At 43.7% G+C, this 24,498-nt stretch overlaps 1 protein-coding gene across 3 annotated transcripts in view; it reads left to right on the top strand.

Moving 5' to 3' along the window:
- The first annotated feature begins 1,084 nt into the window (after positions 1-1,084).
- The window catches only part of GAK (cyclin G associated kinase), a 71,760-nt gene continuing 48,346 nt past the window's right edge, over positions 1,085-24,498 (top strand). For all 3 annotated transcript variants that reach the window (XM_083419467.1, XM_083419468.1, XM_083419469.1), the window contains exons 1-5: positions 1,085-1,445; positions 16,194-16,255; positions 19,779-19,838; positions 20,324-20,438; positions 23,644-23,786. In XM_083419467.1, coding sequence (XP_083275593.1) covers positions 1,304-1,445; positions 16,194-16,255; positions 19,779-19,838; positions 20,324-20,438; positions 23,644-23,786 — 522 coding nt within the window. In that variant the 5' untranslated portion in view covers positions 1,085-1,303. The remainder of the gene's footprint in view (positions 1,446-16,193; positions 16,256-19,778; positions 19,839-20,323; positions 20,439-23,643; positions 23,787-24,498) is intronic.

Genomic DNA, 24,498 nt, shown 5'->3' on the forward strand with positions numbered 1-24,498 from the left:
AAAACACATTAAAATACTAAAGAGAAAAACGCAAAACAAATAAAAACACTTATTACTTCTAACCTAATTTAACTTTCAGTGTTAACTGACTTCCTTTCATTGCATAGTATACCACTGAATTTCATTGTATAGTATACCACAAGTCTTGGGCTGTGGACTCCTTGGCAGGTTTGAATAAACATCCACAAATTTATTAGTTGAACACAGATAAGGCAAGGATATGTACAATTTTATAACGTGCAGAGAACAATATGTGCAAAGAAATCAGAGACGGGAGCTGAGGGAAGTCCTTGTTGGGGGTGAGAGAGAGGGATGGGGGGGGGGAAATAATGCAATTGATTATTTGGATTTTTAATTTGGTACGTTGAAAGTGTTTAATGTTTAATGTTGTTGTTCTTGAGTCGTTTAGTCGTGTCCGACCCCATGGACCAGAGCACGCCAGGCACTCCTGTCTTCCACTGCCTCCCGCAGTTTGGTCAAACTCATGCTGGTTGATAGCTTTGACAACACTGTCCCGCCATCTCGTCCTCTGTCGTCCCCTTCTCCTTGTGCCCTCCATCTTTCCCAACATCAGGGTCTTTTCCAGTGAGTCTTCTCTTCTCATGAGGTGGCCAAAGTATTGGAGTCTCAGCTTCAGGATCTGTCCTTCCAGTGAGCACTCAGGGCTGATTTCCTTAAGAATGGATAGGTTTGATCTTCTTGCAGTCCATGGGACTCTCAAGAGTCTCCTCCAGCACCATAATTCAAAATAATAATAATAATAATAATAATAATAATAATATCTTTATTGTCATCAATAAAGCATCAATTCTTCGGCGATCAGCCTTCTTTATAAAAATTATTAAAAAAGAAAAGTCTTGGGCCGGCCCTGCGTGAGGCTCGCTTTGCCCCCGAGGAGCCCTGGCAAACGGCGACGCGGCCCCCGTTCAACTCAGTGCCCGGAATCTTGTAGCGCGCCGACCGCTCTTCAACTTTCTCTCTCTATAACCCCTGCCCACGCGCGGAGGAGGGGAAATCTCCCCTGGAGCTGCGGGGCGGAGCTAGGAGGCGAATGTAGGCGGGGCGAGCGCGTTCGCCGCCCCTCCTCCTCCTCCTCCGAGCGTCGTTGGCGGAAACGGGTTTCGGCAATGGGCTGAGGGAGAGGAGGGAGGCGGGGGCGGCGGGGAGTACGGTGGCCGCGGAGGGTCAGGATTGGCGCTCGTGAAGCGGCAGGAGCGGGAGCGGCCGAAGGAACCGGCCTGGCGATCTGCTTGGTCCTGGGAGCGCCAGTCCCCGGCTGCTGCTGCGCCGGGCGGAGTTGGCCATGTCGCTGCTGCAGTCGGCGCTGGAGTTCCTGGCGGGGCCCGGCTCCCTGGGGGCCGCCAGCCGGGACCAGAACGACTTCGTGGGGCAGGTGGTGGAGATGGGCGAGATGAAGCTGCGGATCAAGAAGGTCATCGCCGAAGGTGGGCGGGCGAGGCGGGGCGGGGGGAGCCCTTCGGGGGCGCAGGGGGGCGATCTGGGGGGGCTGGGGGGGCAGAGTGAGGCGGTGACCCCCAGGTGCTTTCTCGGCACCCCCTTTCCCCCCACCCCTTTCCCTCTTCAACAGCCTCTGCCTCTTCTCTCTCTCCCCCCCCACTCCTCATTTTATTAATTGCAGTGAACGCCTTAGAAATACCCAACCTAAAGCAGGAAATCGGTGAAAAACAAACAATAAAATCAATAGTTTAAGAAGTAAGTCAACTCCCACACCTGCTTTGTTCCCTTTCTCTTCCTGTTTTTTTCTTCTTAATAATTATAAAGCTGCGAATCTAAAGTTTGGCAGGAATGGAAAGTAGAAGGGAAGGAGGGTCTTGCAGGTGCCGGAAGGTAGGGCTGGTAATCGCAGCTCACAAAAGCTCCAATGTTCAGTGGCCGAAACTCTTCCCAGCAGGGACATAAAATGGTGGGCAGAGTCTCATCTGGCTAGGATCAGGGCCCAGTAAGGAAGGTGGCAATTTTCTATCAGTTGTTTGGTGTCAACGTATTACAACTTAATTCCCTGACAACTTAATTATAACAGCTTAATTCTCTTCTGGAATTTGCCTTCCCATTTCCATTATTAAGGAGCTGTTACTGTTTTACAGAGCTCCATAAAGGTTTGCCAACTTCTTTTTTCTGGCCAGGACTCCTCTGTCTCCAGGAGCTGTTTGACAAGATCTGTATCTGGCGAAGCTTTTGCTGCATGGAGCTAAACACTGGGGGAAACTTGGCTATTTGTGTGCTTCATGTTGCTGTTGAAGACAGACTGAATCATACCAACTAGGATAGTTATGCGGTAGATCCCCCACCCCCGTTGAATGGTTGTGGGTAAAGTGAAGAGACGGCCCTAGATACTGGGGTTGGTTTAGCTTAGCTAACACAGAACATCACTGGTGCAATTTGGAGCTACCTTTATGTACAAGTCTCCATGTACAAGTGATGTGTTTGGGTTTGGAAGATACAACATTCAGAAGCTTCCATGCAATATGCACACAGGACAAGTGTCATGTCTACACGTCTGGAAGCTTCTGCTTGCTGGGACTTCCAAACCCAAATGAGTATAGTACGTAAAGCATATGAGTAACTTTGACACATACGTCAGATGTGTGTGTTTCCCTACACCTATAGAGGGGCAAAAGCTGCCTGTAAACCCTTCCTCTTATGTTTGTGGTGACATAGAGAACATTATGCAGCAGGGGTCAGCTAACGCTTTCAGCCGGGGGCTGGTCCACTGTCCCTCAGACCTTGTGGGGGGACAGACTATAATTTTTTTTTGGGGGGGGGATGACCCAAGAGTACCATGAGCCCCAGTGGCTGCTTACCTATGTCTTTGTGAGCAGCAGGGGCTAGTGGTGACAGGACGAAGGGCTCCGGAGAGGGGCTGCTTTAAATGGCAACCGCTCCAGCGCTCTGCTGCTGGTGCCAACAAAGTCCAGCCCCCTTCCTCCTCTAGGCAGGGCCGGGAGGAGGGAGGGAGGAGGTGCTGCCTCCGCCACTGTGTGAAGGAGAGGGAAAGAACGCACGCGTGCTGGCCGTCCGCGGGCCGTATCCAGAAGGCAATTGGGCCTGATCCGGCCCGCGGGCCTTAGTTTGCCGACCCATGTTATACAGTATCTGTGTCACCCCGTAGCATTGCTGTTTCTGTTTCAGCGTTGGTAGTAGCAACTGTGAACCTAGCTCTCTCTGAATTGGAGGTCTCCTGAATAATTAACTCAGTTTTGTGTTTGTCCCTGTGTAAATGTATATACAAGATGGTTAGCTGCAGACTTCTTCCCTGAAGAAGAGGTTGCAGAGATGTCATGGTTTCCTGAAGTGCTTTTATTCATGTTGGGGGAAACTGGATGTTTTGTTTCTTCCCACAAGCGTGATGGTTTTGATAGCGAATGCTGTGGGGCATGTTTGCATTGCAATTTCCTTCTGGATGACTGTGACATCATAAGTGACTCATGATACAACTCTTCTTCTTGCTGTGCCATGTTCTGCCAGTTTTGAAGTTAAAAATTTTGCATTTTAAAGGCTTGACTCTCGCTACTTAAATATGGCAGTGCCCTCCACTAAAAAGTACGCAAGCAAGGTTGGCATCTTTCACCGGTTCACGAATGATTCTTTTTTAATTAAGTTTTTCAGAAACTCTCTGCTCTCTCTTTCCAGTAGTGACACATCTGCCTCTTTCCTCCTGTCCTCTTCTGCTGCTTTTTTGGAAAAAAAAAATGACAAAGGTGATCCTCACCTCCATTATACCTGGAAGAGAACCTGCACTGTTACCTTTCTGCCAGCTTGAACAGAACAACCCAGCAAATATGTGGTTGGAGCAAGCTTTAAATATTTGGATAAACTCTACAGCGTATTCCTCGCTGCTGGTCAAGTTGCCTGCTTGTGCGTTTGGGCATAGATTTGTGAAGATAGCCCTTTAAAAGTGAACTGAGCCAAGTGTCTCGGACTCTTAAGCAGGAGAAGTGTCAGTTAACTATTAATGATGTTGAAGACGGCTGGTGCCACCTTGCAAGCATTCTAGCGCAAACCATATATTTTGGCCTTTGCACAGCAGAAGCAATGCTTCTGGTCGAGTTGTAGGCATAGGCAACATGGGATCTCTCTAGCTTCATGTGACTAGATGCAGGTTCTCATTCTCATTTGTGTCAAAATAGATCAAACCTGTTCAACAAGGATCCAGTGAGCATTCCAGTGCAGTCAGGGATATGCCTCCAGAAGTGCTTTTGGACACACATCTGCACTGTGTCTGTAGAAGACACTTCGTTCATGTGACCATCTCTCACTCTGCTGGGGGTGATTTATGTTTCATAAGTTTGGCAGTTTGCAGTTTTGAAGGTCAGTTTTGCTTTTGTTGATAGTAGGTATTTTTCCCGATCCGAATTAGACTGGACTAAAGCAGAAGTGAATAAATAAGAGTGGTGTCGGATTTCTAATCCGACATTGAAGTTCTTGCTCTCTTGTCTTTGATTTTTAACTAGGACACTAAAATCTGAGATGACCTTCTAATGTATACTTAAAGACATAACTGTATATGCCTTTCTGATTCACAGAAAGGAAAGCGTGGCTTTATACCGCAGTCACGCTAGTTCACATGATAGTCATATGTTAAGACATGCGCCTTTAGAATATTATTTTGTAGGTATTTGCCCAGCTTTTGGGTCCCTTTTCCTTTTGGCTTGCTCTTCCTGGAAAAGTTGCATAGCAGTTCTGTTAGAAGCTTCAGTCCTGTTCTGAGAAACCAGGCTCTACTACAGAAACAAACATAAATTGGGGAATGTCGGTTTCATGATTCAGTGGCTTCCAGGGAACTCAGGGGTTATCTTGTAAGTGTATGAGGGATTCATTGATGGGAAGATTCGTAATGGTAAACTGTCTCTCCCTCCACTACTGATCTTACCTTACAGTGCAAAGCCACAGGTGTGTGCTGGGTGTAGCTTGTGATGCCCTTTCAATTCATGCAGGTTATTATTGAAGTTCCATATGCCTGGCTGATTGCTCCACCAGAACTGTGTATATACACCTTGGAACAAGAATGGGCAGATGGCACCCTGGAGATTTGTAAGTCTCCCCCAAAGTGTCTATACCTGTTCACTTGCTCCGATTTTCACCCATATTATGATAAAATGTTCGTTTACTGTTTCGTTCATAACTTCTTTTCAGATTGCAAGAGATAAAGACACAAAAACAGAGACTCTGCTTCACAAAAGGCAACAGTCACACAAGATAGCTGTGCAAGTTAGTGTGATTTCCAGGGCGTTTAGAAAACTCTTTTTATAATGGAAGGAAATGCCTACATTTCTTAATAAAAAACCGCTTGGAACAAACTGTTGATTGTGGCACCCCAAAGCAAATGCAAAAATCTTATTTCAGGATCACCTTGCATTAAGCAGTGTAGACACTTTCCCTGTGATAAAGCATTTTTTTGAAATGTGTTGGAAATCATACCATTTTGCAGAGTTCTCTTTGTATTTTGTATAGCAGGTTAAGTCTGCATTTAACAATAGCATCACTTTAGGGATTGTAGGCAATTATGCAGATATGTCTGAGCAAGTGCAACAGGTTGGGTGGCACGTAGATGAGTGAAACATAGTGGAGTGAAATGGTACTCTCATCCTATAGTACAGCTTATTCATTGTAAAAGTGGGCACCTGGCCCCCTTTCTATAAGTGAAAAAGAAGGGTGTTACTGTGAGGAGGAACAGGGCTAGCTGAGAGCTCACTGATTTTCTTTAATAAAGAATTAAATGCAGAATATGGCTGGTGCAGCACAACATTTCTTGCAGTGTTTTGGTCTGTCTTAGTTTTCTGACATGCTCTTTGAATGATCTCCCACATAGAAACTGCTTGCATCCAATAAGATAGCACACGAGGGAGAGAGGCTTAGGATAGCTGTATCTCTGATATAATAATTTATTGAATGTAGGAAGCTTCACATGTGTATTTAGGTTCCTCTACCCACGGTATAAAGTGAAAACGCCCAGGATTCTGTGATTTTGTTGTGTGTCAGGTGTAGAGCCGTGCTAAAGTTATCGAAATAATGGTGAGTCATGAGCATAAAGGTTGGGTGTGAATGTCAGCTTGTCAGTGTCACTCTTCCAGATGTGACGTGACAAGAGAAGAAGACTGAAAGACATTGCTATTTCTTCTGGCAGAGCTTTTTGAGCTGCTGCTCCCCATCCTAGTATTGCAGCCAGAGGAAAAGTCATGCTTGCCATTTGGAAAATGGCTCATTTAGAGAAGTAACTGACACGATCCTCTTAACATTGCAGTTAGGAAATCTTAAAAAGTAGAATGCAAAATAGTGGAGTTTTTTTTTTTTTTTTTAAATACCCTTCCACAAAATTTCTCTAATTCATTCCTGAACTACAGATCTCAACTCTCACCATCCCTGACTATTGGCACTATCTATTATTATTGTCAGGGAACTGCCATCAGTGTCCGAGGGAGAGAGCAAGCTCCGAAGGGATCCCAGAGAGCGTCCCGGGAGTGGGAGAGGCAGCCCATCTTCTGGGGGAGAGAATCAGCGTAGCTCCAGTGGAGAAGGGGGGGAGATGGGGGAATCGGTGAGGCGATCCCATGACTCCTTGCCAGGGACCAGCGGGGAGAGGAAGGGTCCTCTGCTGCCTACGCCCTCCTTGCGCAGAAGGCTTTCGCGCAGAGAAAGTAGGAGGAGACTGGGCGTCAAAGAACTTCTTTGCTGGAAGAAGTTTAAGAAACGCCCACTGACGGATTCGGCCAGCGATTGAGACGGTCACGGGCGAGTGGCTGCCCGGACAGGAAAGGTTCACTCAGGCAACCCAGCCAGACGTTGGGACAAGCTTACGCACGAGCAACCCCTAGAACCATTACAATTATTTATTTATTTATTTATTTATTTATTTTTATTATTATTCCACCCTTCACCTGAAGTTCATAGGACCAAAAGTTTTCCCTACACTTAGGCTGTAACTTTAAACTTATCTCTGCTTTGAGTCCTCCCTCAAGCATTTCCACCACAAATTCCCAAGATTCTTTGGAGAAAAATTATTATCATTAACACTCTCCATACACACAGATGAGTCTTTAATGTGGTTATGCTCTTAGAAACTTAGATCTGACTGCTGCTGTCAGAATCTAGTAATTTTTCGAAGTTCTAAGAACTTTGGTTGCTCATTATCTCAGAAATCCTGAAGCTTGACCGAGTACCTGGTGTTCACATTGCAAGTGGATATTTTTCCAGTCTTAAAAGAGAAGAGGCAGGAAGTTGACTGGCAGAGAATTTTTAAGGCTCTGTCCAGGAGGAGGGAATTGATTCTTGATATGCAAATGCCCTAGTGGGCCAGGCTTCAAAGGATGTGACTCGGACAGTAAGGTGTGCCAGGAACACAGCAATTAGTGAAGTATGCCTAAATGACAGTGCATTTCATCCTTCTGGTGATGTATAAGATGTCAAGGAACAACAATGGAAGACACAGCAGAGTGGATTGCAATAGCAAGCCAGCGTGCCATAGAAATCTAGACCTTAATATGCCCTCTGGAATCTTTGGTTTGTTAGCAAGTGCTGGAGAATCCTTTTCTGCCGGTCAAAGTCCATTGAAGCATCAAGTTTGCAGCGATTTGCAGCCAGATGCTTTTGGGAAGCTCACAAATGGGGCAGTTGCTATCCAGTGTTGATTATTCAACTGCCTCTCATGTCCAGAGCTACACATTTCTCATCCTATAGCCCCCAATTAGCAGCCATGGTGGATATGTCTGTCACAGGCTTGTCTCTGTGAATTTGTATAATTTTTTAAACATATTTTTAATTGAAAATTTAATTCTACGCTAATGGTAGTTAGCAAATACTCTGGCTATAATTTCCACAAGCTAGTTACGAGTTGTGTAAAATAGGTTTAGGATCAACAAATATTTACAACATTCTTTTTTTTTAATGGGAGGTCCCAAATTCTAGCATTATATGAAGTAGAGAATTCAGATTGCGCTAACCATCTAGGAGCACTTAAACTTGACAAAAGCTCACAGTCTCTGCAGAATAGGGGTAAAGTTTTTTTTTAATTAAAAAAAAGAGCTGTCTTGGATTTGTGTATGTCTGGGACTTTTTGAAATTTGTACACTACAGTGGTACCTCGGGTTAAGTACTTAATTCGTTCTGGAGGTCCGTTCTTAACCTGAAACTGTTCTTAACCTGAAGCACCCCTTTAGCTAATGGGGCCTCCCGCTGCCGCTGCGCCGTCGTCACACAATGTCTGTTCTTATCCTGAAGCAAAGTTCTTAACCTGAAGCACTATTTCTGGGTTAGCGGAGTCTGTAACCTGAAGCATCTGTAACCTGAGGTACCACTGTATTATGGCTTCTTTTATGGACCCTAGAATCTTTGAGCTGTGATCCTGTCTCTACAATAGAGGATCTTTACAATAGCAATATGAATCTTTCTGTAACTGCATCCCAGCCCAATAGGTACTTGGGAAAGGAACTGGAATTATTCATTGTGGAGGAAGTTGCCGGCACAATAATTTAAATAGCATAGATCCCACGTTGCCGTGTTCATGGTGTTGGCTTGTTGCATTAGACCGAACTTGAAGGCTAGCTTGAATAAGAAGTATTAGTTTAAACTGTTTTACCTAAGCCTCTTTATATCTCCACATTCTTCGGTTTTAAGCTTCTTGGCATACTAAAAAAATGTTGGAATCTGAAGTGCCTTTGAATAACAGTGAGGAATAATGTAGTTTCTACATTCTGAGTTTCTAACACTGTCCTCACAAACCATTGCAATCTGTTTATGTGAACATTAGGGGACCAGAAAATTTGTCTTGCGGTGATGACATAAAATGCAGAGAAGAAGCCGTTAAAACAATGCTGTTCTGTGAGTAGATTTAAGGATATGTATGAAGTAACCTCTGAGCTGTTCTGAGCCCTGTTCAAGTAGTTGTTTTTTTCCGTGAGAATAATTTGTATTGTTTTGAAAAAAATAAATAAATTCTCCCACCCACCCACTTCCCCAAATTCCTGGGAAGATACACAATAATAGGTTTAAGTACCTTCTGATCTAACTAATTCTTAGCTGCCTGCTTTCCTTTTTGCAGGGCAGGTAGTGAAATGGAAGATAAACAAAAACGATAAAACTGCTCAGCCATTCGCAAGGGTGGTTTTTATGGAGGGCGTATAAAAATACCAAGCGGCAAGACAGTCTTAAGCAGAGGAGTCAATTATAAAGCTCACTGCAGTCTTGTCAAATTGGCCGGCTTAAAGCTTTAGAGCTTTTGTAGGGAATGGAACAGTAGTGCTTCTGAACACAAGACAACTTTCAGTATCTTTTGGCACGAATTGTTTAAGGGCTTTGTATGAGAACGGGAGGGACACTTGCATGTGGTTAACATTCCCACTTAATGATCAGCAGCCTTGGAAGTTCCAGGGTAGTAAATAATCCTGTGTTCATTCTCAGGATTTCGGCATTTTATTTTAAGGTGTCTCAAGGAGTAAAATTATAATTTCTCAGCTACAAGGGGGGAAATGCCAACAGTGGGTGTTTAGATTTAGATGCGTAGAGAGGTTTTGCTCCCTGAGAAATAATTTATGCCCAGATCTTAAAAGTCTCTGGATTTTAGCTAGACACAAGGGGACACTTTCAAACTAGAGAGCTTCTTTCTCACATCTGTTTTCAAGTCTTAAGATGGGTAACAGTTTCATCTCATTCATTTTTATAACTCTTCTGAGAGAGAGCTTACATTCTGTTACTTTATGGAAATGTTGTTGAATTGATTATTGTGACTACATTTTCCTTGCTTCTGTAACCTTGCAACAATCTAGTTTTCTGTGTTTTTGGCTTGGTGCCTGGGTGCTAAACCATAAATGCATACAAATGTACTCAGTTTTGTTAGGTTCCTGCCCCTGTCCATTGCATCAATAGCTACGTAAGGTCTTAAGTTTATTCTTAGTTCCAGTTCCTGTGAATGCCAGGATCATTCCTGCTTTTTAACTCCTTCCTGTTAACCAATGGGGGCAACAAATTAGGTGTTACATCCAAACTGGAGAGCATGGTTTGTTTTACTCCAAACAAACCATGATTAGCTGAGAACAAACCCTTAGTTTAATACCATGGTTATAAATTATAACTCTCTGAAGGCAGTTCTCTTGCATAACAGCTTCTATAGGCAGATTCACCTGAGAAACGTATTTGTGATGTGAAAAAACCTGTGAGTTGATGGATACACACACATGGAGTGTCTATTTTAGTTGATGCATGAATCGAGGATGCCCAATTTTTGGTAGACACTCTCTCCACACCTCTTCTGCATCCTGGTCAGTAATACAAGGAAAAGGTCATATTTTTCGGAATCATGCTAGTCCTTTCTCGGACTGCAAGCTGCCTTACTCCTTGAGCCAAAATTATGTGTGTATTAAACCTGAAAACCATGTCACTAGAACACCTCATAAACTAAATCCAAAGGTAGTTTGGATTCTTTAGTTTTAAATCTAGAGTTGTTATATTAGCCTGATTAAGGAACAACATTGCTATAGACTTTATAAATAAATAGATTTATTTATCTGATGGCTTTAAAACCCCGGCTGTTCAGTACAATTCCCAGAGTGCCTTTGTATGAGAGAGTGATATGGGCTCTTCCTCAGTTTTGCGTAGGTGTGAGAATGTCACAGAGCTACATTTTTTGAGGCTATTTGTGCCAGGTTTGTGCACTCTTTTAAATGCAAGTTTTGGCACCCTCTTTGTAAGGCTGTGGTTTAGCTGGTTTTACACCGAATGGCGTGGTTTTATCAAGGCCAGAAGGCTGAAGTACTGTATTGGTTGGTGATGTTTGTTCTCCTCCTCTCTGCTCAGGAAGCCCTGAAGCATTATGAAAATTACTAAGGCTGCATAAACACCATACCCTTTAAAGCACATTCTTTCCCTCAAAGAATTCTGGGAACTGTAGTTTACATCTCACAGAATTAGAAATCCCACCAGCCCTTTAACTCCAGTGCCCAGAATTCTTTGAGGGCGAAATTGTGCTTTGAAGGTGTATTGTGGGCACAGTCTAAGGACACGGGTGCCCAAACTTTTTTCAAAGAGGGCCAGATTTGATGCAGTGAACATGTGTGAGGGCCGACCAAAGTTGTTATGCTTTTTTTAGGATTGAAGTTGTTGATTTCGGACGGTGGATGTAAGATGCTCACATTTATAGTCATAGGACCTTTGTTTTGTGAGGTCTTCTCCAGAGGATGTTCTGTCTGGTTGAAACCTAGTCCCTCCTCTTATTCAGCAGAAAATAATATTCAGAGTCCACTGGACTCCAGCAAAACTCTACCAGAAGAAAATAACAAATTCAGACAACTGCAGGAGATGGGGGAGTAAAAATGTGAACTTAGTACATATGATGATTAACTGTCCGATGATAAGATCATTTTGGTGCGAGGTGAGGATATATATAGCAAGAGTAATAAAAAGAAATTGTTATTTAGGGGAATTGAATTTAATTCTAAATTATATACAGGAAACGTGGAAGATTACAAGGGTTCAAAAAAAATGGCTGTACCGTGCCATATTAGAAGCAAAAAAGCTTGTTTTGATGAATTGGAAGAGCCGCAAAAAGATTCCATTGAGCACATGGATTGACAATATGGACAGCCTAGCTACATACAAACAAATTGCATGTCGACACAAATTAAGAATGGATAAATATGAAGAAATCTGGAAGGAATATTTAAGTGATAAGGCGGACAGTGGTGGGAAGTAGGGGGAGGAGAGGAGGGGAAATATTGTTAAAAAGGTGGAGTTATAGGTATATCAGTACTCAAATCTGAATTGTTAAATTGTGTTAGTTACTGTGGTTTTTGTTGTATGTGTTTTTTGTGGTTGTTGTTTATTGAAAAAACAATTAAATACATTTAAAAAAGAAAAAGAAACCTAGTTCCTCCTCATCTAGATATCTCATTTTCGTCCAAAAGCAGCCTTATGGCCAGCCCTCCTTCAGATGTACAAAGGCAGTGATAGCGCTCAACTCGCAGGATTGTGGGGTAGGGCTGAGCAATACCTGGCTTTCAACATTGCATTATATCACTAGCTAAACATCGCACTATATCAATATATCACAATGTTTGAAATAAGGATGTAACTATGTAGAGGCATTGGCTTGCGTCACAGTTTTTCCCACATTGTGATTTTTGCTTAGCCCCAGGGTAGAAAAAAATCCGTGATTTTAAAAAAAATCAGATTTTTAAAATTTAAATCAGATTTTTAAAAATTTAAATCGATTTTTTTAAAATTTAAATTGTATTAGTAAAATAGAATGCTTTTGGAGGAAAAATCTTTCTACAGATACTTTTCTGTTTAAGTTACATTGTAGTCCAAAGGATTTGTTTTAAGTTTTTCATGTGTGCTGAAGTTTTTTTCAAAAAAAATGTAACCACATCAGTTAACAAACATGGATACACATGCTATAATGTTTTTGTTTTAGTTAAATAAATTGTTGTTAAGGAAATGATTATTTTTCTTGTTCCAATATAGTACAGCAGAAAAGTTGCCAAAAAGAAACAGTTAACTTAATTAAAACCTCCCAATAATTTTATAATTATCTATGTATTTCTAATAGCATAATCAAATCAGCAATTTTTGATATAACTGTAAAAACTACTCTGAAAATTTATTATTCCACAAATGAAACCTTCATCTGGTTGTAAATGTTAACATTATACCAGCAAGAATGAGTCTTTCTATAAAAAAAGAGATTTAAATCAAGTCATACTGACTAGTGAGTTAAATCGTGATTTAAATGGATTTGATTTAAATCAAACCCACCCTGCTTAGCCCACAAACACAAATCATGATTTGTGATATATTGCCAGGTCAGAAATTATGAAACTGAGATCACGATATGGATTTCAAACTGGTTTTGCGTGGTGGACAGGGAAAGCCTGTTTAACTTTTGTGCCAGTCTCTGAAATATTGTTTCTAGAAGGTTGAAGCAGGGCCTGTTTTAGCTAAAATGGTGTTGGTGGGAAGTTGAAGTCAGGTGGACCTTGTAAGATTTCAGTCAGTAATAACCCCCTGCACATTTTCACTAATAATTCAAGCCATCTTTGACAATTAATTCAACATAGTCGTTCTTCTATTCCATTTATGGGAATTTAATGCTTAGCAAAACCCCACTCATATATATATATATATATATATATATATATATATATATATATGAGAGACAGTTATATTTCTTAAGGCAGTGGAAGTATCAAGAGAACACATCTTTCTTCCTTCTTCCGGCCTTAAGTTATTTATTGTTGTGGTGTGGCAGGTTTTTGATTTATTTCCAGGCCCGGACTTCCTGTGCTCCTGAAGCATTAGGGACTTCAGGCCTTGAATTTTTTTGTAGGGTTTTTGCCCATGATCTCTTGAAACGCCAGCCAAACTGCAAGCAAGCTTTAACAAACAGAGGACACAGATCACGAGAGGACATATATTCTACATAATATTTGGGTTTTGTCCTAACCAGGTTTTGTATCACCGTGAAGCACACATTTCTACAAAACAAACAAACAAACATAAGGTACATTGAGGTACCCTGAGACAGACCCTAGAGAAAAGCAAAATAAATTTCTAAAAATTCTTAAGTTATAGAAGATAAAAGAATCAGGCACTAAAACAATATGTTAAGCAAATGTTAAGACAACAGTAAACTAATAAAAAATAAAAAATGGCCACCACAGTTTAAGTTGACTGCAGCAAGGTCTTCAGTAATTGCCTGAAAACAATTAACAAAATCTAGTTGAAGACTGTGCCATCTGTGAGAGTTTGAAACTTTCTTTATTTGTGTTTTTGCGTTGGTGTACAATAAACCAGTCTAAAACACACCAGGATTCCAGGAAGAGACTGCTGGAATTGCAAATGAAGCAGCACCGTGATTCAGGAACAAGATGCAATTTTGCAAAGAAACTTTTGACTGTGACTTAGTTGTACCTATGACTCAGCCAGGGAGTGTTTCCTGTTAACAGGGAACGTATTTCTGTTCAGAGCTCGTGTTTTGCAATCACCCACTCAGCAGCCTGAGAGTACAAATCATGTGCTTATGATGGCAAATTACAATACCTGGGCCCAGTTAATCATGTTCTTGAATCCTTTCTCAAATCATAGCCTCCTTGGTCTGTGAGTGATGTGCTTTTAAAGGGCAGGTTGTCAGCATTCAGGTTTTAAATAGTCCCACTTAAGGTTTTTGTCAAGCGTGACACAAATCGAGCTCTAGCTCGAAGAGAAGCTTGACAATCTGGTGTGTGCTGCAGTGCATATGCATTCCCAGGGACCCTTTAGTATTGGCCAGTGGCATAGGGTGGGTTGCCAGGGCCCGGGGCCATGCGGAGTGAGGTGGGAGGGAAATGGATGGAGTACACATGTGCATTCAGTTGCCTAATGGCATTTGCGTCACTCAGGAGATCACAGCCGTAGAGATAAGAAATGAAGAGCCGTTCTGTTGTCTGGAGAAGTCACTTCCTGGTTCGCAGGGAGAAGCCGTTTTCAGTGGAGCCCAGTGATGGAAGCGGACAGCTTTATTGAGGCTGCAATGGGTGTTGAAATTTTGCGCCCCTAAGAACCTTGTTCCTGGGGCAACCGCCTTGTACCTCCCCCACGCTTTGCCACTGGTATTGCTTGCAAGAGGGAGATGCAGACAGGAGGTCTTGCACGCTTGCTGATGGTGCCAGCTGAGCCAGTGGCTGATTATTCACCCTTCAAAGCAGGGGCAAAGAATCATGGCTCAGCAGTAACTTATGGGGTGTTGTTGTTGTTAGAAATGTCCCAAGACTGTAACATATAGTGTAAAAGAAGAGCAGAGCAATACAAGTACAGTTGTACCTTGAAAGTCGAACAGAATTTGGAAACCAAAGCTCGGCTTCTGGTTCTGGCTGGAGCTTCCTGCAGCCAGTTGGAAGCCACGGAAGCCCCATCGGACATTCGGCTTCCAAAAAAGCGTTCAAAGACCGGAACACTCACTTCCGGGTTTCGATTGTTCAGGAGCTGAAACGTTCAGCAACTAAGCCGTTCAAGATCCAAGGTACGACTGTATATTATATCTACTGTAATCTGTGAGTGAATTCACATACTTAAGTATGTGAGCGGATCACATACTTAAACATCAGCCTTAATAAACCACAATATCTCCCTTGGTACAGTTATATTATGAGCCTAAATGAATTCATATTAATTGTGATTTGTCTTCTTTCCTGGTCTGTAAACTCTGAGATACGCACTCTCTCTCGTGAGACACACACACACATCTCCACAGCTTCTATCCTTATTTTTTGAAATATATGACATTCCTTCAGCTTTTTATAATCTTCTGATTCAGGAGGTATCCTGCAGTTAGTACAAGCAATGCAGTGTATAGGCTGTTTTTCCTTTCTGACATCCAGTGTGGTGCTGGGGTTAGAGTGTTGGACTAGCACCTTGGGAAGGTACCCCTGCCCGTACGGGCCAGTCATGTCCGACTCTAGGGTTGTGCGCCCATCTCACTTAAGAGGCCGGGAGCCAGCGCTGTCCGCAGACACTTCCGGGTCACGTGGCCAGCGTGACGAAGCTGCTCTGGTGAGCCGGCACGGAAACGCCGTTTACCTTCCCGCTATACAACGGTACCTATTTATCTACTTGCACTTTGGCGTGCTTTCGAACTGCTAAGTGGGCAGGAGCTGGGACCGCCACAGGAGCTCACCCCGCCGCGGGGATTCGAACTGCCGACCATGCGATTGGCAAGCCCTAGGTGCTGAGGTTTTACCCACAGCACCACCCTAGCACCTTGGGAAACCAGAGTTCAAATCCCCAGTTGGCTATGAAGCTAACTGCCTTTCAGCCTAACCTACCTTGTAGGGTTGTTATGGGGATTAAATGGGTGTGTGTGTGTGTCTACCTTGAGCTCCTTGAGGAAAAAGGTGGGATGTAAATGCAAAAACAAAGCAAAACAAATCTGTTGGAATCTGTACTCTCCTGCTGAATCTGTACTCTCCTGCTGGTTCCTCTTTAATTCAGTTCCTAGGTATGAACAATACAAGCTTTAATGCTGGTGTGTTTGTTTATTTGTGTTGCTTGTCTTGAATTAAAGGTGTCATCTTGCACATGTTCAAGCCCTTCTGGCACAGTGTATCCAGCTTTCTCTCCTGGGCGATCCCTTCATGCTTGTGTTAGATTGCCTTAATTTACTAGAAACATTTAAGTTTCACCACCATCTCTCTTTTTCTCTCTCTCCTTAGGTGGCTTTGCTTTTGTATATGAAGCTCAGGATGTTGGAAGTGGCAAAGATTATGCTTTAAAGGTAAATATCCTCAGTTTCTTGGGACTCAACTCATGTCTTTACATTGTTGACATGGTTAACAGTTAGGCAGCAAACATGAAAATACCCGTAGCTTATAATGAATCAATTTGGAATCTTTCCCATAGAAAGTAATGCAAAATGGATTAATCCGTTCCAGACTTTTAAAAACAACCCCTGAAACAGCAATTTAACATGAGTTTTGCGATCTAACGAGACCATTGATCCATAAAATGAGAGCAATAAACAATGTACTGTAGTCACACAATCAGTCAATCAGTAGCTGAAGTGGGTTCCACACAGTCACAAAAACAAAACGAAAAGAGCCATAAAAACACAAAATAAATAGCAAAAACAGACAGACCTCAGCATAACACTCAAAACAGAAGTGTGGCACTCAAATTGGAAGCGTAACACTCAAATTGGAGCACATTCAGCTTCTGAAAAAAGTTCGCAAGCTTGAACACTTACTTCCGGGTTTGCAGTGTTTGGGTTCCAAGTTGTTTGAGTTCCAAGGCGTTTGAGAACCAAGGTACTGCTGTATGTCCTAGTTGGAAGGAAGCACGGCTCTTTCTTTGTATGTCTTTTTTTAAAAAAAAAAAAAATTCTAAGGGTGTGTATGGGACGTGGGTGGCGCTGTGGTCTAAACCACTGAGCCTTTTGGGCTTGCCGATCAGAAGGTCAGCGGTTCGAATCCCCATAACGGGGTGAGCTCCCATTGCTCGGTCCCAGTTCCTGCCCACCTAGCAGTTTGAAAGCACGCCAAAAAGTGCAAGTAGATAAATAGGTACCGCTCCAGCGGGAAGGTAAACAGTGTTTCCGTGCACTGCTCTGGTTTTGGTGTTCCGTTGCGCCAGAAGCAACTTAGTCATGCTGGCCACATGACCCGGAAAAATTATCTGCGGATGAACGCCGGCTCCCTCAGCCTGTAAAGCAAGATGGGTGCCGCAACCTTTACCTTTACCTTTTAAGGGCGTGTACGGAAGCTATCTTTGTTGTGATGATTTGTACAATTAGTAAAGTAGGAGGCTAACAGTAGGTGGTGCCAAAGCCAGTGATGGGCAGAGCCAATTAAGTCTAGTTTCTTCCTCATCCTTCTCCTTGTTAAGTTACACAAGGGCAACGCTGAGACTAAGGAAGAGGAAGATGACAGGCTTTGCCATCGCCTGGACTGTTCATAACTAATAAGGCAGACAGTGGGGGCTAGCTGAGGGCAGACTGAAGTTTGAGGGCAGTGCATCATTTGCCCTAAGTGGCTGACCTTTGCTGCGATTTAGTAGTTCATATACTTTCTTGCTGCATCTGAGAAGTAAACTATTGCTTTGCCAAATGCCGGCATTCCTGCTTCACGGTGTTTGTAGGCCACCTTCTTTTCTAGTGCATCGCTACTGTAGAGAATCATTGGGATCTTGCCATTTGAGATTTGAATGGTTTTGCAAACTCATCTGGAACAATAGCAGGAGGATAATGGTGTCCCTTTTTTCCAATTGGCTTTTGTTTCAGAACAACCTAGAATAGCTTTCAGTGTTAAACCTTTGTTTCAGGCTTTTGCTTATTGCTTTTCTGATATATATGAATTGCAAGCCCTTTAACTTGCACCAGATGCTTCCAGAGCGTTGAACAATGAAATACTTAGAGGGGTGCATTTGGATAGTTCTGGGGTTTAGTGTCATCGATGCTACGTAAAAAAGAATAAATAAGCCATAAAACCTTAGCCTGCCCCCTCCCCAGGACTAAAGTTGTCACTAGTGAATGTGTCAGAGCATCTTCAAGGTAAAGGTAAAGGTACCCCTGCCCGTACGGGCCAGTCTTGACAGACTCTAGGGTTGTGCGCCCATCTCACTCAAAGAGGCCAAGGGCCAGCGCTGTCCGGAGACACTTCTGGGTCACGTGGCCAGCGTGACATCGCTGCTCTGGCGAGCCAGAGCCGCACACGGAAACGCCGTTTACCTTCCCGCTAGTAAGCGGTCCCTATTTATCTACTTGCACCCGAGAGTGCTTTCGAACTGCTAGGTTGGCAGGCGCTGGGACCGAACAACGGGAGCGCACCCTGCCGCGGGCATTCGAACTGCCGACCTTTCGATCGGCAAGCCCTAGGCACTGAGGCTTTAACCCACAGCGCCACCCGCGTCCCGTATATATGGGTAGCAGTGACCAAAGTTTGGACCTTGTTATAAGTTAGCTATTACCATGAGACTGGTGTTCCTTCTGCCTGGGATACTTCTGCCCCAGAGCAGATTTGTTGAAAACATAATATTTGTTACATTTCTTAAAACATTCAAGCCTTTCTTCCTCTAAGGGGCTCTGAGTGATATTTTGGTTTCATAAATGACCTGTAAGGTAGATCAACCTGAGCAGCAGTGACTTGTCCAAGGGCACCCACTCAAGGTCATGGCTGAGTCAGAAGTTGAATGTGGGACGGGACACCATATCAGGCTGGCATTTGTAACCATATTTCTTCATAACGGGTAGCAAACTTCTGGTGGCCCAAAATTGGGGAGGTGTGAAGGAAAGCCCTCTTCTTAACTTGTAAAACAGACTCTGGTGTCATTATAAGAAGGTTGTAGAGACTCTAGAAGGACCTCAAAGACCTTCTCATAATGGTGCTGCACCAGAGGGAGAGAAATGGGTGTAGATGTGTGAAGCCTCTAGCCCACGTGTGCTCATGAGTGTATGTGTGTATGCCCTTTCTTCTCTGTGAAGGAGAAATGATTACGAATAGCACTGGGTGCTTAAGCTTTGCCTTCTGAAACAGTGTGCTTATAGAGGTTACTTGCATGTGTTCAACAGTTGGTCGTTAACCGTAACAATCTGAACAATCTGCAACAAGTGAAAATTAAGATTCCCGGGAATTTGCACTAGGCACTAAGCTTGCACAAGGTTTTAGGCCACAAGCAAAACCACAAGCATGTGGAAATTGCGGAAATCTGAAAGGTGTTTCCACGCAAAATGACTTTCCTCAATCGGATGCCCTTGGTATATTGTTGGACTACAACTCACATTGGCCATGCAGCTGGTGTCTGATGGGAGTCGTGATCTGACAAAATTTGAAGAGCGTTATGTTGAGGGAGACTGTTAGACTGGGCTAAGATTCTCCCCCCCCCCCCAATGTTGGAACTATTCTTGCAAGTGACTTCATAATGGTAACATAATTTGAACTTTAAGTGATGGGTCTCTGGTGCTGCCATGCTTCTTGTCACCAGTGCTTCACAATGGATGTTGAAGATGGCAAGGCAGGCTGTCCCTGATATTCGCGTGTGGGCTGTGAAATGTCTCTTTCATTATATAAATCATAAGAATATATGCTGTCATAAAAAAGACTGATATTAATTTATTGGAAAGATAATGCCATGTCTCTCTATGATCAGTGGATAGAAGATACGGCAACTCTAGCAACACACGAACAGATCGCTTTTCAACGCAGATTGTGTATGGATAAATGCAACAATATTTGGAATCCATTCATAAAAAGCATAATGCCTTGTTAACAATTTTACATTTCTGTAACATCTTTATTTCCTGACAGAGATTATTATCTAATGAAGAAGAAAAGAACAAAGCCATCATTCAAGAAGTTTGTTTTATGGTATCCTTTTAGAGACAACCTGAAACGCTTTGGGTAAAGCAGTCCTTAATTATACAGTTATGCATATCCGTCTTTGGTTGTCACAGGTTGTCTAAGGGATCATATCTGTGGAAGTTCAGAAATTTCATAGTTTGGTACAAATGATCCTTCTTTTTGTTTGTGGCACCAGGATTTCTTCTGACACGTTAAATGAAGGCATACAGATTAAAATTTTGGCTTGTCTTAATTTTCCCAATTCACATAGGCACTATAAAAAGAAATGTGCTGTGTGACCTGTTCTTATTTCTTAAAACATCGTTGGAAATGTTTCTGTAGCAGTAGATTTGCCCGCACGCTCCCTGCCTCCAGAGAAAGCTGGGAATTCCAATGGATTTGGGACTGTAATCTCTCAAGGAAACGAGCTGTTCTTTATTGTATAACCTGGCTGCAAAAGATGTGTTCCAAATCTAGCAATCTTTGAAACTTTAACAGATGAAATCCTCTAGAAAAAGCTATCTGGTCACCCGAACGTTGTCCAGTTCTGCTCTGCTGCATCAATTGGAAAAGAAGAATCTGATACTGGACAAGGGGAATTTCTTCTGCTAACTGAGCTTTGCAGAGGTAAAATGATAGTTTATGTGGGCTCTTTATTGTTTGGTGGACTAATCTAGCAGTTCAGCCAAGCCGGTCCTTCCTTCAGAGATGACTGTGGTGAGGCTGGTCAAAACAGCCTTCCAGCTTTGTAGATAAGCTGACCAATTTTACTTAGTCAGCAAAAACTTCTAGTGGCCAGCTGGGGTCTTGGCAGAGGAGGAAGAAGAGACCTCTGGTAGTACATTTCTATACCAGACACATTTCTATGCCTCCTGGCAGCCTACTTTGGTTTTGATGCTGGATGCTGAGAAGGAATGGAGCACCCCATTCCTGCATGGAACTCTTTGCTATGGCTACTGGGCTCATGCCCAGTAAGATAAGGCTGATTTCTTTTTCAATTATATTTTACCAAGTTTCAACATTTTTAACATACACAATCAAGATACAATTTTGTCTTTTCTCTTGATTTTGTTGATTTCCCACTTTGTTTTCCATGGAGTTGTTGCTTCTCCCCTTCTGCTGCCCCCTATCTTCTATCTATTAAATCAGGTTGAGGCTGTTTTCTTGTCACAAGGGGTTGCCGCTTACAGCCAGTGTCACAGATCTTGTCCACCAGGTAGGGTGGAGACACTACGCTAGCTTCCCGGAAGCTGGACCTTCCAGTTGTTGCTTCCCAGGAGGGAGAGGGGCAGGACGGTTGGTGCAGTGCAGATGCACGGGCAGAGCCAATCCAGCGCTCTTTCTGGTGCGTTCACACTGCACTGACATCTGGGCCACATCACATTTTGGTAAAGCAGCTGTGACCCACCTGCCTGGAAGCTAGCACAGCGGCTCTTCCCAACCCGGCGAGCTACTTCGCAAGTCACTCTCGCATCTATGGCTATGTAGTTCTATACTGGGGGTTCTTAGAGTACAGCCTCAGCACCCCAGCTCTGCATTTGCCCTGTGCCTGATGTCAGGACTTCTTTTTTAACAACCATGTGTTGCATGTGTTTGTCTAGAGCCAAGCTGTGTGCTCCCCCTCATTTACAGGTGCTCCTTCTGAGCTAGGCACCAACCAAAGCTGCCAACCGTCCCTTATTTGGCAGGAAACTCCCTTATTCCAGCGCCGTGTCCCACTGCTGCCCCTTATTGATGATGTCTCTTAAATTTCCTGGGTTTCAAAGGAAGCAGCTCCTCTCCCTCCCTGCTGGCCAGGGAGGAAGAAGGCTCCAACTGTGTTGCTTGGCTGCGTTGCTCACCCAATAAGGAGTCTAAGAATGACTGGGGGGTGGAGCTTGCATGCCTTGTGCCAATCAAATTGGCTGCGTTGCCTGGGGACTCGCTTTTGCTCAGCGCTTCCCAGCGGAGAGGTGACGGTGGTTTTCCTTGCTGCATCCCCTTTGCCGGGTTGCTGTGCTGTGGGAACCACCGCTTGAGGCTTCGTTTGGCTTCTGGCTGGGCTTTCTGCCTTTGGCTCGGAGGGGTTCAGAAGGCGAACATACCTGTGCCCAGAAAATCCATTATTTTGGCTGCTGATCCCTTATTTTCGAGGCTGCTGGTCCCTTATTTTCAAATCTGTAAGTTGACAGCTATGGCACCCACACAACCAGGAGTCCCGATTATGCAGAGCCCCTATGCCAGTGTTTCCTAATGTTGGGTCTCCAGCTGCTCACTGCCCTATATACAAAGTGAAGCTTGCTCGTTGGCCTTCTTATACAGACACTAGCATGCAACACAAGGTGGTTTGGATGCAGGTGACGCTGTGGTCTAAACCACTGAGCCTCTTGGGCTTGCCGATCAGAAGGTCAGCGGTTTGAATCCTCGCAAAAGAGTGAACTCCCGTTGCCCTCTCCCAGCTCCTGCCAACCTAGCAGTTTGAAAGCATGCCAGTGTAAGTAGATAAATAGGCGGGAAGGTCAACGGTGTTTCTGTGAGCTCTGGCACTCGTCACAGTATCCTGTTGTGCCAGAAGCCGTTTAGTCATGCTGGCCACATGACCCAGAAAGCTGTCTGTGGGCAAACGCTGGCTCCCTCGGCCTGAAAGTGGGATGAGCACCACAACCCCATAGTCACCCTTGACTGGACTTAATCATCATGGGGTCCTTTACTTTTACCTTTAGGAGGTGGTTGGCCCTCTCCCCTTTTTAAATAAAAACAGGAATATCCAATGTTCGCTTGTGTGCCTTACATGGAAGCAATCCATGCATTGGTCTCTCCTAACCCCTCTCTCATAACCTTCTTGTTTATTGAAAACCACATTGGGAAAGGCATTTTAAATTGACGTAGAAATGACTGACTCTTCTTTCCTCCCACACAGTTATTCTTTATCCCCCTTCTCTCTCCCCCCCCCCCCCCGAGACGGATATTAATTAGGACTGTGAGCTTTAATTGCCGATTAAAATTTGCTCTCTAATTAATTGGTGTGACCGGCACTGAAGGGCACCCTGCCGTGCAGGTCACACAGACACGATGGCTCCTTTGTCCTTGTGCCAAGTTGGAAGAGAAGAAACACTTGGAAGAGGTTTTTTTTCTAATGGCTTTCCCCTTTGGTCTGTATCCAGAGCTAGTAGATGTTTTGCATTTGAAGTTAGTCAGCTTTTTCTTCTTGCAGTGAGAACTGCAGGCAGCTGAGACTGACAGCGTTCAGTATTTGCTTTTGCTCACTCCTCCACCCCCCCTCCTGCTGCCCTTGGATCTTGGCCATGATTTGAGAATTGAGGGCTGGGGGATTAACATTTCACATACTCTGGAGTTCCTTGTTTTATATGTGCAGGAGCTACTGCTTAGGAATCTAATATTGTGTAGGAGGGCATGAGTGGTTTGCTGTTTGTGGGCTAATAACGGGGCAAGATGGCCGCCCATCTCATCCTGCTTTGAGGTGGCAGACTTCTGAGGGTGGAGACCTGGACCCCCATTTCGTGGTGTGTTCACTCACAAGAAGGGAAGAACTAAGGAAGGAAATTAATTGGCAAGTAGGGTGGGCTTTACCCTTTCTGGTCTGGGGTGGGGGCCAAATTCTCACTCAAATATAGAAGAAGCCATGTTGTTTGCTTCCTTGCTTGCTTGGTTTGTGTGTGTGGCGCCACATCTGCATGTTTAAAGTCTTATTATCCCACTTTATACAGTCACGGCTTCCCTAAATTGGTAGGGTACAGCTCCCCAGGGAATTGCAGTTTGTTAAGGGGTGCTGAGAGTTGTTAGGAAGCCCTCGTATTCCCCTCACAGAGTGTTATGAATTTTTCGTCCGCAGGGCAAGTGGTGGAATTTCTGAGGAAAGCTGAATCCAAAGGGCCCCTCTCGTGTGACACGGTGTTGAAGATCTTTTATCAGACCTGCCGTGCAGTGCAACACATGCATAAGCAGAAACCTCCTATTATTCATAGAGATTTAAAGGTACAGAATCCGAAACAAGCTGAACGGCTGATTTATGCAAAGGAGGAGTTTGTTATGAATCCGGAGCAGCAGCCAGGAGCAAGTTATTTAATCTTTTCATAAAATTTATATACTGCTTGAGGGTAGAGAACGAATGAACCTAAAAGCAGTTTATAATATTTAGACTGAGTGTGTTTTGAGTTTGTCATGTAGTAAATGGAAAAGCATTGCATCGGATAATAATAATAATAATAGTGGTAATAAAGTTATTATTTATACGCCACCCATCTGGGTGGGTTTCCCCAGCCACTCTTGGCGGCTTACAGCGTATAAAAACATAGTAAAACCTCAAATATTAAAAACCTCCCAATAGAGGGGTGTCTTCAGATGTTTTCTAAAAGTCAGAGAGTTGTCCATTTCCTTAGCATCTGATGGGAGGGCGTTCCACAGGGAGGGTGCCACTACCGAGAAGGCCCTCTGCCTGGTTGGCAAAAACATGCTACTAAATTATATTGGCTGAGAATAAAAAGGTGGGAGGATGTTAAGGATTGGTCGTACATGTACGCAGCCCCCACACTAAGTTAGTCGCAAGCTTAGCGGTGGGCACATATGGAAGTCCAAACCAAATGGTTCATAGAATGCTTTTATAACAGTCACTGCATTTTAGATCTCTTGGGGCTGGTTCATACAGCCAGCCATATGGAAACATTCTTGTAGTGCAATCCCTAATTAA

This window comes from Podarcis tiliguerta (assembly GCF_965153285.1).
Source record: "Podarcis tiliguerta genome assembly, chromosome: 17".
Taxonomy (NCBI): domain Eukaryota; kingdom Metazoa; phylum Chordata; class Lepidosauria; order Squamata; family Lacertidae; genus Podarcis; species Podarcis tiliguerta.